General features: G+C 44.7%; 2 protein-coding genes across 2 annotated transcripts; one reads left to right on the plus strand and one right to left on the minus strand.

Moving 5' to 3' along the window:
- Positions 1–1,052: 1,052 nt before the first annotated feature.
- On the minus strand, positions 1,053–9,156 carry cops3 (COP9 signalosome subunit 3). Its single transcript, XM_062532398.1, has 12 exons — positions 8,812–9,156; positions 7,772–7,901; positions 6,969–7,081; positions 6,821–6,870; positions 6,040–6,132; positions 5,310–5,489; positions 4,736–4,876; positions 3,907–4,080; positions 3,461–3,547; positions 2,675–2,788; positions 2,491–2,571; positions 1,053–2,126 (listed from the first exon to the last, which is right to left on the minus strand). Exons 1-12 carry the CDS (start codon positions 8,864–8,866, stop codon positions 2,073–2,075), a joined length of 1,272 nt encoding a protein of 423 aa, XP_062388382.1. The 5' UTR covers positions 8,867–9,156; the 3' UTR covers positions 1,053–2,072.
- Positions 9,157–9,441: 285 nt separating this feature from the next.
- LOC134077040 (5'(3')-deoxyribonucleotidase, mitochondrial-like) lies at positions 9,442–17,466 on the plus strand. The gene is made up of 5 exons (XM_062532399.1): positions 9,442–10,430; positions 10,780–10,880; positions 11,925–11,985; positions 12,625–12,739; positions 14,423–17,466. The coding sequence occupies exons 1-5, from the start codon at positions 10,170–10,172 to the stop codon at positions 14,560–14,562; spliced, it is 678 nt and encodes a 225-aa protein (XP_062388383.1). The 5' UTR covers positions 9,442–10,169; the 3' UTR covers positions 14,563–17,466.
- Positions 17,467–20,589: the final 3,123 nt, after the last annotated feature.

Consider the following 20,589-nt stretch of genomic DNA (forward strand, 5'->3'; position numbering starts at 1 on the left):
CATGGGATTACCATAGCCAAACAACCGAGGCTTTACATAGTTACAGTAACCAAAAGAACTTGAGTTGTTTGAGCTTTGACCACTGTCGGGTTTATATAGCCAAACAAGGCTGACCTGGAGTAGCGGCCGGTAGCCAAATGAACCATGGTCAGCACTTACCAAGTTACGAAGCTACATGTAGGCTATTATGGGTGAAATTCAGCATGTTTTTACTATTATTACTATTTCATAATAATATCATCATAGAGGCCTTTCCATAGTCAAACAAATATACTGCGTGGCTTGGCCTTAGGGGACAGACTACAGTGTTGATATGTCTCCTGCACTACTTCTATTCTCCCCTCTTCATCATGGGGGCTGAGAAAACAAAATGGTTGCATAAGCAAGCTTAAAGGACGTGCTAAGACCTGTAAAATACAACAGCACCTTGCCTGTGTCGTTTAATCTCACAATATCTCTGCTTGGATAGTCTTTTCCCATGCAGAACATTGACTTTGCACCATCATGCCCTTAGAGAATCCCCCAAGACCTCTGAACACGAGAGACCCCTGGAGGCCAAATCCTGTAACTGCAGCCCTACCTGGCATGTTGGTGAAAGCAGCTGTAAAGCATACAGACAGGATGCCTCTCATTCATCTTTTATACATCCTCCCTTCCTTTCTTGGTCCTCGTCCTCACTGATCTACATAAAGAATGATGGGGCGGCAACAATAGGATAGTCTATCCAGTGTTAGCTATAGATCAGTGGGAACGAGCCTGGAGGACCGAGCATCGAGGAGATTGAGGTTTGAGGAGGTTGAGCGGCACCACAGATATCGAGACTGTCTGTGGTATTCTTTTCAACTTGCTATTTCTCTAGTGACCTTTGAACTTTGCACCAGGATGTGCCCATCTCGGTCGTGCTGACGGTCTCTTCATCGTTGGACTATTTTCATTGGATGCAAATAAACATTCTGATATTATTAGTCATTCAACAGGACTTCCAGAGGCCCCAAGTGATTTGATACCAATCACCGCTGCTGTACCAAATAATGTAAAAACCCACCTCAGTGAAGGCTGTACATTTTTTTTAATGATGTGTTGAGCTATCCATCAAATAACATGCTTCTTTCCCCACTCCAAGAGCTGAAGGAAATAGACCCCACAGTGGATACCCTCCACCCCAATTCACCCTCCACCTCTACAGCATTGCTGCTGAAATCACACCCACACCCACATCCACACCAAACAAACTACAGCACACTGAAGGACTTTTCCATTTTGTTGTCGTTGTTGATGATGTTGTCATTGTTGTTGTTGTTGTTGTTGTTGTTGTTGCTGCTGCTGTTGTTATGTGCATTCCATACAAGTTCACCTACAGAAGAGCCGTGTAAGGCAAAAAGAAAAACAGGAAGAGCAAACCAGTGTCTACAAAGAGAAACAAAGAAAGGTGGAGGGTGGGGTGGATGTGTGTTTGTGTGTGCGTGTGTGTGTGGGTCGCCATCGTAAGGAAACCTAAGAGAAGAGGAAGGGGGGGGGGGGGGTGTCACCACCGTATGGAAACCAAGAAGAAGAGATCGGATCAGGTCGGATCAGATCACATCATCATCACCACCCCTGGCGGCAGCGGAGTCTGGCGTTGTCGTGGCGACGGGATCAGCGGATCACGGGCCGGTAAGGTTGGGAGCCGATCGAGTGGGGCGGGGCTAAACTGCGTCGGGCCAGAGTTGGCTGCTGGCCGGGACACGCCGTGTTTAATTTTGGTTAAAACAGGATCTGCTCTTCCAGCTCCACATCGATAAATAAAAACACTGACAAAAAAAAAAAAAAATGGATGGGTGTGTATATATATGTCCATGTGTACATACGTGTGTGTCTGGTGTGTATGTCCATGAGTGGGTGGGTGTGGCTGTGTGTGTGTGTGTGTGTGTGTGTGTGGGGGGGGGGGGGGGGGGGGGGGGCTTCATAGGAGGGTGGAGTGGAGTGGGGACGGGAATAAACAAATGATTCACGTGTATAGTTTTCCATGAATATTGTCCATACTGAATCAATGGTTTGGGCACTGAGCCACAGCCAGGGGGCGCCACAGGCCCTCAGGAGTAGCTGGAGGTCTTGCTGCCAACGTCGTCTTCCTGCGTTCCCATACTCTACAGAGAGAGAGAGAGAGAGAGAGAGAGAGGGAGAGAGAGCGAGAGAGAGAGCGAGAGAGAGACAAAGAGAGTTCTGTGAAGTTGTTGATAATGAAAATGTGGTCATCCTAAAATTGGGTGGAACGGTGGAAAGGCCATCAAGGCTTAAAACCCTTTTTTAGCCAAAGCGACTTACAACATGGTAAACAGTTTAAGCTTTTTAAAGCAATTCTCACAACAATTGTAGGATTTTTTTCTTTTTTAAAGGTGGAGTGTAATAAGAATGTTCATGAGTGAGCGCTGTTTTTAAACAGTCAAGTCTCCGTTCTAGTAAGGTGGTAAGTCTAGGTTCTGCAAGGCTTAAATCACGACCAGCACCTACCTTCTGCACAAACTGAGGGTTGACTGTAATCTCCTGATCCATAGACTTCAGCCTCTCATCCAACTCAATGCATTTCAGCATCTAGAGTGACACACACACACACACACACACAAAATTAGCATTTGAGTGCGCATACACACACACAGCCAGCTGGTGTGGTGGTGTAAGGACGGCCACTACTAACCTCCTGATCGATTTTGTGGAGCATTGCAGGGTTGTTGTACTTTTCAGGGTTGTCGTGGAAACAGACCATGCCGTCTTTCTGGTTAATACTAGCGTAGATTTCACCATCTTCAATCTGTGAACGCACCATCAAAGGTCACACTTTCCTAATCGTCTGTCCATGAGGTGCCGCAGAGGCAAACTAAAAGCCTCTCTTCCATTACCCTTAAGACTCTTAATCCTCCTCAAATTGGTTGTTTGTGTTCTAAGAATAATTTGCAGTAAACTCAAAAAAAAAAAAAAAAACTGTAGGAAAACAATTGCCTTTGAGTACTACATGTGGACACACTCTACTACTATTCCACCCTGACGTGAAAGCATTTGATAAACAACTGACAAACTACAATCATTTCATGTGTATTATCCGTATTGTGTATAAGCCGAAGGACAGTGTTTTATGTAAGTTTAAAGAAACAAAACCATATTAATACCATATTAACTGCCCCCATGTATTAATCTCAAAGCTGAAGAAATTTAGCAAAATCAATGTAAAAGCCGCAGATAATAGTCAGGAAATTACAGTAAACTGACACTGTGATTCAGAATAGACATTGATATAAGAGTGGGACATACTGTCCAGGTGAGAATGACCGGTTAAGTGGGGGAAGAAGCAGTGAGAAAGCCAAACGTAGACCAAGAGACTCACCATGTGTAGGACCACACACACACACACACACACACACACACACACACACGCGCACACACGCACACACACGCAGTGAGAAAGCCAAGAGACCAAGAGACTCACCATGTGTAGGACGTACTTCTCTGCTTCCTGAGGTCCAGACAACTGCACCCGACTTGCCATGTCTTGTAGGGACAGCGTCAGGAACGTCTACAAAACACACACACAAGAGAACCACATACGGTAAGCTAAAGCACCAAATTAAACACGGTTCCGACACGCTAAAGGGACTATTTTCCTCTTTACCCATGTTTCCTTATGAATTTACGGAAGAGTTTTGTTATGTGTACAGCATCCTCACTAAAGATGAGTAAAAAGAGGAATACGAAATAACCTTTAAAGAAGAACGTGCCACCTAACACTGGATAGACTATCCCATAGTTGCAGCCCCATCATTCTTTATCTAGATCAGTGGGAACGAGGACCGAGGAGGGAAGGGAGGATATATAAAAGACGAATGAGGGTGTGTGTGTGTGTGTGTGTGTGTGTGTGTGTGTGTGTGTGCAGACCTTGGTTAACCGCTGGATGTTCTTCTTGTAGAGGGAGGACAGGCACTGCTTGACCAGCCCCGTGTTGTTGTCGCGGGCGAACACCTCGCCGTGCTTGGTCAGCAGGCCGCGCAGCTCCGCTGGGTTGTTGGTGGTGTACACCTGGGCCAACTCGTGATACGCGTTACTCAGGGGCTAACACACACACACACACACACACACACACACACACACACACAATTAGACATTTATTAACCTTTAGTCATCAAAATGCTGGCATCTTATACTTTGACACATCATTAGCGATGGATTAACCTGTAGTCAGCGATACAATGGCTTGAGGTGCCTTACATACTGTAGCTCTCAGAAAGACAGCCGACCTGCTTTTCTGCATTTACAAATGTCTGAAGTGCCCACGCACCCCAGATCTCTCTCACACACACACACACACACACACACACACACACACACACACACACACACACACACACACACACACACACACACACACACACACACACACACACACACACACACACACCAGACTTTACACATCCACACAAGTCATTCTGTGGTACAAGTGCTAGATGCTTAACATAGCTCGACACAGCTTTACACGTGTCTGTTGATTTGGGACTTCATGCAATTCATAATAATGGCTTAAGTTGACTTGGAAATGTATGCAATTAATATCAACATTGATTAACAAGATTATGGTGAATGCTACCATGAAAGCCAATGCTAAATATACCATGAAACATCATGATATAGTTTGGCCACCCCCCACTAGACAGAAAGCGTGTCTGACCCCCGAGAGGTCTGGAGGTCTAGAGGTCTGGAGGCCCCTCACCTTGATGAACCTGCCCACGATCTGGGACGTGTACTTGGGCAGCTGCTGCATCTTGCCGTGGAGGATGAGGGACACCAGGATGTACTTCTTATACGCTTCCAGCATGATGTGGCTGACGGCCATCGCTGGAGTGGTTATTGCCTGTGAGGAGGAGGTGTGGTGCACACACACACACACACACACACACACGCTGAAGAACGAGTACAGCCCAACTACAGCCAGAAACACACAGCTATCACAGGGAAGGAGGCACAATTCTCAGTAACTCTGGAAGCTCATGGCATTAATTAACTAGCAATTACATGTTATATTCCACATCTTCATAACCAACACTGAAAAACAAAAGTTCTATATTTGTTTATTGATAACGCAACCACACATCACATACCAGCAAACCCAAACCACATGTGAAAAATCCCTCTCAGGAGGGCCAGAACAATTGAGTGACGAATACTAACAGCCCTAAACACAAATCCACTCACCTGTTCATAAAAACACAGTGCTCGTTCAAAGCACACACCCACTCACCTGTTCATAAAAATACAGTGCTCGTTCAAAGCACACATCCACTCACCTGTTCATAAAAATACAGTGCTCGTTCAAAGTTCTTGAGGCCGGTGTAGATCATGCCTCCATAGTAGTAGTAGCACAGGAAGTGTTTGGCGTCGTAGGCTCCGTTCTCCTTGCAGATGTCCATCATGTCCAGCTCCAGGTAGGGGACGGCCGGCTTGAAACACTTCGCTAACAGGCAGAGCTACCATGGCCAAACAGGAAGTAACAATGAGCAACGTGACAGGAAGTACAATGTGTAAGGTTACATGGGGCATCTTGTCATGACTTTTGGTGGTGGTTAATGAGGTTGTGAAGTGCTTGGTTGTCTTGAAGAGCACTATATAAATTCAAGTTATTGTTTTCTTGACCAAGGAGGTCAGAAATGCTGTTACTTGAATCGTAGTTTGAAGTCTGGTTACTACAACAAACTACAACAAGCTAACAAAGAGGGTCGAGAGAGATGCTTTACCAACAGGGGGAGCTGTACCTGAATCTGAATCCAGACTATAACATAAATTATATAGGCAAATTCTATACATAAGTACATTCTAACAAGTTTAACCTGAACATGTTCACAATGATCATCAAATACCTGAGCTTTTATCATTTAGACAGCAATTTGTTAAAAAGAAATGGCACACAGACATCACAAAACAAACGTTGCTGGGGCGACAATTAATGCCACTTGCGGTGCCACCTTGGCCAGGTGTCTGGTGTGTGTGTGGTGAAGGCCCTGGCACAGGAGCACTCACCTGGCACATGTCTGCATGCACTGAGGTAAGCTGGTTGGCGTTCATCTGCATCTTGTCTATGGCCTGCTTCAGGACGCTGACGCCACGTAGAGGCTGCGGCGGAGAAGGAGGAGAAGAATGAGAGAAACATGATGAACTAACACAACAGGGCCTGCTTCAGGAGGAGAGGAATGAGAGAAACATGATGAACTAACACAACAGAAGGAGGAGAAGAATGAGAGGAGAAGAGCAACCAAAGATCCTTCATTACTGACAAGATAGAGCAACACAATGCATCTCTATGGAAGAAAATTTCGAACAGTTCCTTTCTGCTTAAAGAGGCGTGTCGCAAAGACGTCATAGTGGGATATGGATCTCTGTCAGATTGGCAAGCAGTTCAGTTCGAATGTTAACAGGTCTGCTTCAAGGGGGATTTAGCCCCCCTCCCCTTTGCTAAGACGGAACGCGGAAATGATCGAACGTTTGCGCCTCTCGCTCCGCTTTAACCCTCTCTGGAGCAACACATGCAGGAAGGGGAAACATGATGAACTAACACAACATGAACAGAAATATTATGACAAGAGGGGCTACACTACAGAATCCGCCACACCTGCCTAACTGTTTCTCTGTCGGGTTTCTAAAAGAGCACACACATACATACAGACAAAGGGTATCTGCATAGGACTACAGTCAGTGTCTGCAAGATGAATTCAAACTAATGTGACTTAGAAACTGGCAACCAAGAGGCTGTCCATCCCATTAATCCAAATGAGAGTTTTGAGAAAATGAATGGTGAGCTTGCCTGCTTCCGTTCCACCAGGGCATTTGTTAACTGATGGCAGAGGCCAGCAACTGTGAGAAAACAAACACAGACAGAGCATGGGATTAATACAGAAGGACACCAGAGGACAGGAGCAGGCATGACATTAACGTCGGTATGTGTAACTCACACGTGTCAGTTGCATATCTGATGTGCTCTCCGTTGCAAGTGCTAATGAACAACTGGACTTGAGAGAACAGGGTCTCAAAGTCGGGGATGTTTGGCATGGAGAACTTCACAAACCTTTGCAAATGAAAAGAACAGAAACATGATGAGTCTGTGAAGCGGTACATAAATCCCACAACACTAGACATAACTGGATCAACTCTGACAATTGGCACTTATAATTGTAAGTATACGAATGCCTTTAACAACAATTCTTTTTAGGAGTGTGTGTGGTACAGAACAGAGCAGTTCAATACATCCATCAATGTGTTATCAAATGAAAATCTATAACAACCATCTGTTACTATGCCCCATGTTCCGTGAGGACTTGTTAACAGACTGTGGAATATCTCAGTTTGACTGTTTCCCTGTATTCTCCCCAAGATGTGACGCACTGATAAAATATGATCACTTAAAGATTAAGGGTCACATGTCAACATATCTGAGAATGAATATAACACCAGGCGTATATTCCAAGTAAGTGGTTAAGATAGATAGATAGATAGATAGATACTTTATTGATCCCCAAGGGGAAATTCAGAGTAGTAACTCAGAGGTGGTGGTAAACCCCCTAATAGAAAAGCCCTTTGGCTTTGTTTAGTTTGGAGGTTGAAGCCCTGGGTTGTTCTATTACCAGGTTTACCACTTCTTCTGGGTTATCTTACTAAGGTACGTCACTAAACCCCATACTTGGAATCACGGCTAGGCCACAAAAGCATGAAAACAAGCCTTCAGAGTCCACATTTATCAGGAGGAGGACCAACTCACAGCACAGCCAGCACCCCAAGAGAGTGCTCTTGTACGTCCAGGGCCCCCAGAACAGTGTCCAGGTGGGACAGGTTCTTTGCCAGAAGCTCTCCGCTCTTATTGATCAGTTCACACAGCTGTGTCATCTGACCTGGGGAGGGAGAGAGAACCACAGGCCAGTCGGTGGGAGTTTAAGGCTGAAGTGTTACAGAAATAGATGTGGGGGTAACGGCACAACAGCAAAGCAGCCACACACCCGAGCAGGACAATGCACACAAGGTAAGTAGTGGAGATGAGATGGAGCAACCACACAATCCAGAACTCATTTAGATCACAACAACCTGAAAGTTGTTTTAACACACTATACGAAATCTGATTGCAGTTATGAGCATATGGTCTTAGTGTAGTGGTAATGCATCATCAAAACCGTCATTTTCGACTTTTTGCCTGCCTTGATTTGATATTAAAACATGTATGATGCATCAGGTTAAGATCTCGCTGTTCCCAACCTATCCAAAACAACTGCTTAATCGAGCTGTCAAGGCCTGCGCTATTCGCTGGTCAAAGAACCGTTAGACTGTTACAGAAAGTTTAGTAAACCAGTAACAGAGAACTTTCACGAATGCTAACCAATCCTTAGTAATGAGGGGTGGAACCTTTAGATGACAACTCAAAGAAATTTACTGTGTTGATGACATTTAGCTGGTTAGCTTGCTAGCTGTATCATTAATGTTATTCAGAACGAAATACAGGACTGAAAATGACAAGTTGTCTAAAATTGCATTGTTTTGCACCAGAGCGTCTTCATAAAGATTGAATATTCACAGATTACTCTGAACTAGCAAACTCTATAACGATACTGCCATTCCATAACTATTTACATGATGAAGCAAAAAGCAAGTTAGTCAGCTAACTAGCTTCCCAGCTAGCTAACCTTGCTGCCGTGCAGTGACAAAGCTATCTGATTAGCTAGCTAACTGGTATGCAATGCATGCTAGCCACCAAAAGCATCTTCTGCCTGAATGTTTATTTGGGAAGATATAATTATCAAGAAAGCTTACCTTGCGCCGAGAGCTGCCGCACATTATTCACAAACTGCTCTAGTGCTGAGGCCATTATTTCATGAGTCTACGGGGTGACTTTTCACAACGTTTTCATTCAAATGTCAGCAACAACTCCGTCTAGTTTCAGACGGGGCCACAGCCACAGCCGCCACCAACCACCTAATCTCGCGAGAAAGTCGGTTCCGTCTGATATAATGTATAACGCGTGCAGTGCAGAATGAATTATTTCTTCTCTCAGTCTGCAAAGGTGTTGTTTTGTAGAAAACTGTTGCCTGGATCAAATAAGGATACTCTATCTAATATCTCCTTAAATTTCCGTATGCCGTGACCACAGGAACAACAAACCTGATACTACCGGTTTATCAAAACAAAGATATTACGTTAGTGAAGATATCCGACTCGAAAATGTTGTTACTCATCTGGAAAAGTGTAAGAATTAAATTGATGAGTTGCAGCACCACACGCGATGTTCCAGTCAAGTTAACACAATTATCTGTTTTTCTTCTTTCATAAACAGTGAAGAAGCAAGTTCCACAGGCCAACTGATGGCAATGGTGCTGAAGTTGCATATCCTTCCGTTGATGTTGAGTATCTCGAGTTAGCGCAAACTCAGTTTAATATATTTGATCTGACTCTGTGCTGTAAAGTAAAGATCGGGTAGTTTAGTTTCAAATCACACTGAGGGAACAGGCGGTTGACCAATTTGTCACTTGTCAGAGGATTGAGTATAATGTTTCACAGTGGTATCTTATTTCTACGTTTAACCTTACAGAGGCTTGCTTTCGGGTTCTGACATTCACAACCCATGGTGTTCCTCTGTGTGGAAGGCTAGCGTGATCTGGTGTAAACAAGTCACTAGCTCAGGATTCACTGTTTGAGGAGAGGAGGGGGGAAGTAGCAGGAGAATGCAGAAACATTGCCACGCATAAGTTCATTTTTAACTGGCCACTGGAGACCAGTTAGGTACTGACAGCATAAAACAATTGCATGTATTAAGTATCCCTTCTGAAAGGCGTGTTAGATGACAGATTTACATGCAATTGTGTTTCAAAACTAACGGTACTGTGTTACAACTGGTCGTCCATTGAGCTGGGCAGCTACCAATGTTAGCAGAAACCAAAGTCACTAGTTTGCTAACCCTGTCAGCGGAATAACATTATTTGGCGTCGATTATCACGGTGTTTGTTGGCGATTATCCCCGTTAAAGTTATCAATGAAAAACAGGCTAACAACGAAACGACAAAACGGTTAGGGAGATTTTATTCGAAACAGGAAAGGACTTTCGACCATCCTTATCTCCGAGACTCTGAGAGGCTTATTTGAGGGACACGGAACTGATTACCCCGCCTGCAATAATGTCATTATTGCCAAGGATATTACGCTTGGTAAGACGGGAGACTTCCTCTATCTACTGTCATCGGAGGTGTTTATCAAGCATGTCCTCCTCAAAGAAATTGCGGATTCTGGTGGACATGGATGGGGTCATAGCAGATTTCGAAGGTGGATTTCTGAAGAAGTACCGCGCGAGATATCCGAACGAACCATTCATCACATTAGAGGACCGGAGAGGATTTTGGGTGTCAACTCAATACGGCCAGCTAAGAAGTGACCTCTGCGTAAGTCACACTTTTCTTTCAGATGTTGAACGCTCTCGCCATCTAAAACAATCGACTTATCTTGTTGATTTCATTATTGTCATCATCATAACTCAGCTCCTATTTCATGATTGACTGACAGGTGTCTTTGCGTTGCCTGGACTACGTGCCGAGCTCTTCTTTACCATGTTTACTGTACGGTTGTGACATAGGAAGTATGAGTGTATCTTCTGTATGGTAATTACGTGCTAACCCACGTGTTATAGTCAAACATATGGTGGGAAATGTTGACATGGGAAATGGGCGGACAAAGTTGTGAGTGCAGTTGGTTATGATTATGAAAATGGTAAAAGAGACGTTATACACACAGGAGAAAGCCATCAGCATCTGGGAATCCAAGGACTTCTTCACCGAGCTGGAACCCCTACCGGGAGGCGTGGAGGCCGTCAAAGAGATGGCCAAGATGGAGAAGTGAGTGGAAGGAACAAACAGCTGATGCAGTGCTGAGGTCAGCAGACCCCAGCGGCAGCTGGAACGGTCCCGGGCCCGATCCGGCCCAGAGCCGCTCTATAGTCAGCTGATCGCCAGGGAGCGGTCACCTTTGACCGAGCTGTGGGACCTCTGGAGGCCACGGCAGAAAGGGGGGCAGGCTGGCCAGCTGCATTTCCAGCTACACAAGCCTGTAGTAATAGTGGACCATGTAGTAATAGTGGGGGCCTGTAGTCATAGTGGGGCCTGTAGTAATAGTAATAGTGGAGCCTGTAGTAATAGTGGAGCCTGTAGTAATAGTGGGGCCTGTAGTCATAGTGGGGCCTGTAGTAATAGTAATAGTGGGGCCTGTAGTCATAGTAATAGTGGGGCCTGTACTCATAGTAATAGTGGAGCCTGTAGTAATAGTAATAGTGGAGCCTGTAGTAATAGTAATAGTGGAGCCTGTAGTAATAGTGGAGCCTGTAGTAATAATGGAGCCTGTAGTAATAGTGGGGGCCTGTTAGTAATAGTGGACCATGTAGTAATAGTGTAGTAATAGTGGGGCCTGTAGTCATAGTAGGGCCTGTAGTAATAGTAATAGTGGGGCCTGTAGTAATAGTAATAGTGGAGCCTGTAGTAATAGTGGGGCCAGCTGGTTATCCTGGCCCACGCATCCTAGCGACCCATTACTTTCCGTAAATTACTAATCCCTATGGACAGGAGGTTTCTTCCTATAACTCTTGCCTATTCAAAAGGACGTTGAATGAATGAAAATGCAAAACTAAAACTACTTTTGCTCTTGTACAGCTAAACTTCTGAAATCAGAAACCTAACTGAAAGACTAAATGAAAATAAAAACGAATGAAAATGTCAAAACTATAATAACTCTGGACTGGACTAGAAAATTGACCTGACATACTCAGTCAATTTCTAGTCCAGTCGGATTACATATAGTCGTGTAATAAACAGGTAACAGATAATGTGATATAAGACATTATTCTCCTTCTTTCTGTTTCACTCTCTTCTCTGTTTTCTGTTCTGCAGCACAGATGTCTTTATTTGCACCAGTCCAATCAAATTCTACAATCACTGTCCTTATGAGAAGGTGAGCTGCTGTTTCTTTCTACCTGCACTGCATTGCAGGCTGCAGGTTTTCTTTAAACAGACATTTATGTATACTTATGCCGGACAGAGGTGATTCTGTTCGATGAAACACCTCATTTAGTAGTAGTACCGTAGTTATTATCGGTATTTTACATCTTAACTGACTACAGACAGTAATTTAATTTCCTCATTTGCTTACATACACCGGCTTTAGGGGTCAGTGAGAGAGATATAATGTACTTTTACACATTTACAATCAGTTTATTGCACGGTGTCCATTGTCATGTAACTATAATGTTGTCCCGTTTCTATATCTAAATGCTTTTTACGCTTCGTTATCGGTCATGGTACCATTGGGACATAAGCGTATGATATTTGCTTACTCACCTGTATGGTTATAGTGATGGTGATGGGCTTTCAGTATATGGACACTACATTGGCTAGAAGTAATAGTTTAAGATAAAACTGAAAATAACACTCTACAATCTATACAATCTACAAACCTCCTAACCTTAATTGGGAGCATGTCAAGTGAGTGACACTTGACATCTGTGTACAGGAGAGGTTTGCACTGGGTGCTAATATGTGGGTGAGTGCAGACTGCCGGGCTGAGATCTCTGTGCATATCTTGTCTTGCCAGTATGCATGGGTGGAGAAGCACCTGGGCCCTGACTTCCTAGAGCAGATCATCCTGACGCGAGACAAAACCGTGGTAACAGGCGACATCCTCATCGACGACAAGCCGGATATACTGGGTGAGTAGAAAAGGTCTACACTCACACACACAGACTGTCTAGTTGCAGTATTTGAGTATTTGAACCCCCTTTCTCCGGGACAGGACATAAATAAACCAAGAACAGCTCCTTGGCCTTAAGATTAGTGTAGTGTCATTTAGGATAGTGTAGTACAGTGGTTGTCAAAGTGTGGGGCGAGGCCCACTAGTGGGGAATGGAGACATGACAGGTGGGGCGCAAGGAACAGGAGGGAATTTGTTATTTTGTGCCTAATTATGCCTTTCTTTTTTGACAAGGAAGATCATAGATTCAAAACAAAATAGCCACACACAACATAAGTCATAAACAGACTGGCATATGAATTAAAAATAACATTTGATCCAGCGGACTGTGGCGGGAAATGTAGGCTAATGTTGAACAAAGTATTTAAACGTTAGCATTTTGCCGGGTTGAAGGGTTCAGATGGGGCTCGAAAATCCCCCACCTTTAAAGTGGGGAATTACAGAAAAGAATTGAGGACAACTGGTGTTGTACAATCGTATTTGTTTTCTATGTTATTCAGAGATTCTGTGTGAAATGCACAACCCCCTGTGTTCTGAGATGTGATTGCAGTATGTTGTAGAGGTTCACATGGTACCTGTACATAGCTGTTTAACGCTGTGTTCTATTTGTCCGTTCAAGTCATTTTCTGAGCTGTTTTCACCAGTTCAAAGTTCAAACTAGCAATATTAACACCCAGGGAACGCCCTCTTAAGTTCCACTGCAACTCATCAGCTTGGACAAACCAGAGTCCTAGTTTGCATTTCCAGGATGGCTGTGCCGGTGAACAGTAAATGTGAGCCTGATATGCTCTGTTTATTAACAGTTCTGTTGCATTTGTGTCACACTGAATCAGTTGTAGAAACAAAAGTGTATAACCTCTATCTGTTGCTATGATACTATGACGTTTCTTTGAGTAAAACACTGTGTTATGCTTCATTACAAACTGGCTAGTAACAACTACTTACAAAAGCCATTTTTGCGAACAGACAGCATCGCAACTGGTTGACAAATGGAACGCAAACAGCTAGTATTTATAACACTGACGAGCTCATAGTTCGCTAAGAGACAAATAGAACGCAGCATAATGCAAACACACACACACACACACACACACACACACACGCACACACACACACACACACACACATACACATACAATGAAGGCAGCTGAGACAGCAGTTTCCTTTCCCAGTCTGTGAAAAAGCAGAGTGCTTTTAAGTGGAGTTGTGTGCATTTTTGGGATTCTCTGACAGTTGGGATGTCTGTTCCCATTCTGTCTTGCCATGTCAACATGCTCCCCTAGTCTCTGTGTGCATGTGCTGTGTGTGTCTGCCTGAGCCAGCATCCTTTGTGTTTGACTCGGTTGCCAGACAAAACAATCATGCGTGGCAGAGGTGTTCAAATGAGATATGTGTGGGTGCCTCTCAACCTCTCTCCTCCATCCTTGATGCTCGGTCCGCCAGGCTCGTTCCCACTGACCTATAACTAACACTGGATGGACTATCCCATTGTTGCCGCCCCATCATTCTTTATCTAGATCAGTGGGAACGAGGACTGAGGAAGGAAAGGAGGATGTATAAAAGACGAATGAGAGGCACCCTATGTGAAATGTATGTGCATGCATGCTGCTGACGTCACATCCTGTTTCCTGTCTGCTGTAAGGGGTGGAGCCTAACCCTACCTGGGAGCACGTGCTGTTCACGGCGTGCCACAACAAGCACATGCCCCCCTGCCCGTCACGCCGACGCCTCCTGTCCTGGGCAGACGATTGGAGGGGCATCCTGGAGAGCAAGCGACACTGAGGGAGGGGGGCGAAGCCACACAACCCCCCCCCCCCCAATCTCCCAAACCTCCACATCAACTCCCACAGACGGCTGTCCCTTTTGAGAGCCGGGGCTCAGGAGGCCCCCCCTCCCCAAACCTCCACACACACTTATCAACTCCCACAGATGACCCTCTTGAGGTCACAGCTCCCCTTAGAAGAGAAAGATCACCAGGCTACAGTAATGGAATCTTCTTGAAGATTCCGTGGGAGAGTGGTCGTCCAGTAAGATCAGCGATGGCCTCTTTCTTGCGAGCTCTCCGAAAAAAAGAGTTTTTCTGGTCAGTCCTTACAGCTGTCACTCTTTCTCTGTCACGCACCTCCTGTGGTACCCTCGTCTGATTGGACAAATATTAGGCAAATCCTTTTCAACTTCCTGTTTATCCCTCAGCTGATTGGACAAATATTAGGCAAATCCTGTTCAACTTCCTGTTTATCCCTCATCTGATTGGACAGTTCCTAGTCAACTACTGTTGGTCTCATCTTGTTAGACAAATCCATTTCACTTCCGGTTTATTCCTCATCTGATTGGGTACAACCCTCTCGCTCCCTATGACCCACTGGTATTGGGGTATTTATTCATACAGTGCATTTGACCTGGACTAGGGGAAGACGCCTTTATTTTAACCTCAATTTGCTGGGTGCAGTTCAGCCCACATCAGCCAGAGGGCGCTCTCTCATTTGTTTACCACTTCAGGTGTTTAATGAAACAGAGGTTTGTGATGCCCACTCTGTTAACCTCACTCCACACACACTCACATACTCTCACACGCACACACACACACACACACACTCACACACACACACACACAGGTGTGTGAGGCCTGCTCTATTAACGTCACTCCATACACACACACACACACACACAAACATACATACATACACACATACGTACATACATACAAACAAGCAAACAAGCGCACAGCCAAATTATAAGCTATTCTTGGTTCGAGTGAAGAGACATGGCATTATTTCAGCACATGTAACAAATGTCACAAGCTCAGATATGACTGAGAACAGTAGTTTAGTGTTTTTTTTCTTTTCTTAAAGTAATGTCCAGCCTGTGGTAATAACATGCGTGTCTAGAGCCCAAACCCTTAAGACTGCCCTTTACTACTAGTCTATAGTCTCCATACAGGCTCAGGTTTACATTGTAATCCCAGACCCACTGAAAACTCAAACAATGGTCCTAACCCACAGATACGAACATGTTGGGTGTGTGTACATGGATGACCACTAGGGGTCGCTGATGGCACATTCGAGCAGCTTAGACCAGAGCATTAGCAGTTGCCATAGAAATCAGGTTGCCCATGTGGTGCTTCCAGTGCTCTCTCTGCCTTTAATGTAGTGTAGTCACTTCAGCCTGTCTAGTGTGGTTTTCTGCACGACATGGACGAGGCTATATGTACCTGCGCATAGAACACGCACCTGACTGCCAAAACATGGCGGTTACCACCTGTAAAGGTCACAGGTCAAGGGGAGTTGACAACAGGTGGTGTCTGTTAGCAACCGTTTAAGATGCTGTGGCATATTAGTGTACATTTTCTGGAGTAAAGCAGTCAGGAATACAGGTAAAAATACACGTTTCCAAATGCTGTCAGGCTGTCAGTACTGCAATACATGCAATCACTATCACAATCAAGTCACATGTACACTGACACACACAACCAGTGGTCGTTCCTGTTGATAAAGACATTTCTTCCAGCATTTCCATGGTCACCTAGACAGGGACTAATAGTCCGAAGCCATATGTCACATTGAAGTAATACCTGTATGAAGTGTTTGTTATTGTGTTAATATCGGGAGGTGTTCGATGCTCTGTATTTGTTGTTTAGATATGAAACACTTTCATCTACAACATGGTTTGATGGTTTTTAGCATGCTTAGAAAACCCTTGTCCTTCAGAGTTAAACACACACACCACACACATATGCACAGTTGACACTTTTCTATATTGTGCCAATGAGCCCTAAGGTTGCCCAGGTGACCGTTGGTGTTTACATTGCGCTGCTCTGTAGAACACTGAAAACGACTCTAGAACCCTCAGATTGAATTGCTACCAGGGCAACACAGAGGAGGTGGAACAGCATGGTCAAATAAGAACGCATATCGCACATTTCACTGGTCTTCTGTACAAGTGGTTGCCTGGCTAGATATTTTTTTTTCCAAATATTATATTGTAGCCCAATACAATGATAGCCATTATAATATTTTAAGAGTTATAAACTATAAGTATTAACATTTAGATTTTGCAACAAATGATATTAACAACTTATTATGTAAATTCACATATTTTATGCATTTTAAGATGTTTTATGCACATTTCTTTTGCAAATGATTTTATTTTTCTCTGAATGTTTCTTGTTTTCTTTGCTGTGGTGCAATTGAGTTTAGAGGGCGAGAGGGACTGGAGGTGCAGCTGCATTCATGTAGAACATTTAAACAAGGGAAAAGTGCATTCTGGGAAAATGCCACTTTAAAACCTAGCTTTTGTTACCTGAGTCAGAACTTGAATGGCAGTGGACGCATGGCTGAATAGCCATGACTTCTCTCTCTCTTTCTCTTTCTCTCTTTCTCTCTCTCTCTCTCTCTCTCTCTCTCTCTCTCTCTCATGCCCCCTCTCTGCCAGTTGAGTACTATGGAAGCTGCCCTTGTGACCTCACTTCCTCCTTCTCTCTGGTGCTCATGATCTAGTTTGGGTCTAGTCCGGTCAGCTTTGGTTTGGTTGGACCTTTTCTGTGTGTTTTTTTTTGTTGTTGTGTTTTTGGTGCTTCTCCATGGACTGGGGAGTTTTCAGTTTTATTTCTTGGGCTACACGGGAAGGGGTAGCAACTACAACACGACTCGAACGAGATGAATAAAGAGAGCTATGTATTCCAACACACACCCCCCTGTTTGTCCGTCTGGTTTTCTCGGTCACAGTTTTAGAGTAATTCATGCACCCACAGTTTCCGAGACGGGAGTTCATTCATTGTGCGGGGAACTGGAAGGCAGAGAAGAAAAGAGCTGAATATCTGCTGAACGTTCTGCTGAAGAGATTTGAGCGAATTGAGTCGTGTTAATTATCTCCGCACGTCGTCTGAATGCCTGTGCGTGCCTAAACTCACCTTCAGTCCCTGAGTAATCACTGCCTCTTGTCTGCAGCGCAGCGCACCTCACAAATCATCTCAAACCAACTGGACTCATACTGGGTTTAACACAGTTGTCATGGTTACGCTCTGCCAAAGATGGGAGCTGTAAATAGAATTGATGTTTTGACAGAGAAAAAAAGAGACGTTTATCACAGTGCCCTGTAGGGGGAGCTCTTCTTCTTTTGGTGTGACTACAGGTAGAACACGAGGCTGTATATAAATCTGCTGAGATGTCACTCTGATCCTTTGAGCAGAGCTAAACCACATCTCACGCACCAACTATACACTGTGCTTCATATCACAGTTGTGTGAGCAAGAGTGTGTCAGTGGTATCATTTATTGCACTGTGAGAGTGAATAGGAAAGGAGGGTTGATTCATCCTCGTATCTGACCTGTTTGCTGAAATGGCTCAAAACTCCAGAACGGAACCGACTCTGTTCTGTCCTTAGAACTGTTCCAGGGCCAGCTGTTATCTCGGCTGCAGGGACTGAGTGAGTAGCACATTAAACTCACACACACACACACACACACACACACACAGACACACACACACACACACACACACACACACAGAGTCCTGGTGTTGTTTGACTGTTCTAAAGTAATTTTTTCCGATGACTGTTCAGTGTTGACCTGGAAGTTGTTTTTTTTAACATTCTAAAGAGTTCAACTACAGTAACAACTGGCAACTTTAGAATTAAGCAATAACCCTGAGAGTCTGTAGGTTCCAGTGATTTTAGAATGCTGTGAATGTCAATTAGCTCATGCCGTCTGCTCCTACAGTATATGTTCTCTTAGCTCATCCTTTCTTTTCTCATTTCCTCTCCGTTCTCATCTGAGCTGTTGAGAGTCACAGAAGAGCTCTTTTATGGTAATGGTTCATGGCATGTGTTTTTTTTTATCCCAAAGGGACAAACCGCAACAACATGAAACATTATTACAATGATTGTGTTTGCTGTGATTAGCTTCCTACTCAGATTTGAGTGCAGGACTTGTACGGCGAGGCGTGCTGAGCTTCACTGTGGCGAGAGGGCATCTGCAGTGTCGATGCTGCATGCCTCCACAGGAAATGCAGATGGCCACCATGAGACCTACGCCTCCCTGATGCCCAGAGATGAGATGCCTATAGACGCACTGAACTCCATTCAGCACGCCAGCAGCTAGATACTGCAGCCTGCACGTCTGCAGCTTAAGAGCTCTCATTGTGTGCATGGCATGCAAATGGCACGTGTGTGTGTGTGTGTGTTTGTGTGTGTTTATGTACATACAGTATAGGTCAACTTCAAACAGACTGCTCCCCATATATCTTACTTATGTGTGGGTGTTTTTATAGCATATGCGGAGTGTGTGTGTGTGTGTGTCCTGTAAACTTCAGTAGGGAAGAGGTAACTGTGATACTGGGTCACCAGCAACAGAGAAAGCATCAACTATTGTCTTAAGGGTGTGTGTGTGTGTACTGTATGTGCCTACATGTGTGCGTACAGTATGCGTGTGTGAGACACTGGGTCACCAGCAACTGAGAGAATATCATCTATCGTCTCTATTCAACTCTGGCTGTGTGTGTGTGTGTGTGTGTGTGTGTGTGTGCGAGAGAGTGGGACACCATCGACAGCAGAGAGTCTCGCTGCTATTAAATAATAACACACTCACACACACTTTTTGTCTTAGGTAATCCCCCATGATCATCACTCCTCCTCATCACTCTTACTCACACACATTCACACACACATGCAGACTCAATCCCTCACACAAACTCATTACCTTACACACACACACACTTATATCTTAGGTAATCCCCTATCATCACTCCTCAGTATCTCCTCTCACTCTCACTATTACTCACACTCACACACACACACACACACACACACACACACATATACACACAAGCACGCACACACTTTTCTCCGTCCCTCCTAGTAGTGTCCTCCAGTTGAGCAGGAACAGTGTGGTCCAGAGAGAGCAGAGAGGGGAGACTATCTGTCTGGCAGGCTGTCCTTGCTGGGGAGGGAGGGAGGGGGCGTATGGGGAGGGGTCACCTGCAGGTCAGACCCAGTCCAAACCTCCCCTCTCTCTCACACACACACACCCAAACACACACACACACACACACACACACCTCCCCTCTCTCTCACACACACATACACACACTCACTCACACACACATACACACACTCACACTCACACATGGCCTTGTCTTAGGACAGAACGTGTGGCTCAGGTTGCAAGAGCTCGAGGAACTGGAAGAGAAACGCAAGCGATAAAAGGCCGAAAGTCATTGTGAAATGCATTTATCGTGTGTTGCAATGGCTCTGAGAGAGTGGGACTGGAAGAATTGGGGTGGATATTCGGATGGATATATGGATATCACACACACACACACACACACACACACACACACACACACATACCGATACACATACACACACATAGATGTTTCAGGATACTGAAAACCCATATGGGAAATGGCTAGTGGTGTGTGGTTCGCATCTCTCTCTGTGTCTCTCGCTCGCTCTAGAGATTGAGGAAATGGTAGAGATAGACTCAACTGAGGAGAGAGCTGGACAGGGAAGAGGTGGGGAAAGAGAAAGGCAGAGAGAGAGAGATAAAGAAGACAGGGAGGGAGAGAGAGAGAGAGAGAGAGAGAGAGAGAGAGAGAGAGAATATATGGCATCAAGGACGTTCAGCATTGCAGCACTAAAAGCAAAAGCCCCCAGGGCACTCTTTGCCATAAAAATATTTCACAAAATAAAGATCCCAATTACAATCTGGTGCAAATGATTTGACAGCATAATCAAGCCTATTGCGCTATATGGAGGTTTGGGGTCCACTCAGTATGCCTGACAACACATAGTGGGACAAGCATCCAACTGAAG

The sequence above is a fragment of the Sardina pilchardus genome, chromosome 3 (assembly GCF_963854185.1).
Source record: "Sardina pilchardus chromosome 3, fSarPil1.1, whole genome shotgun sequence".
Lineage (NCBI taxonomy): Eukaryota > Metazoa > Chordata > Actinopteri > Clupeiformes > Clupeidae > Sardina > Sardina pilchardus.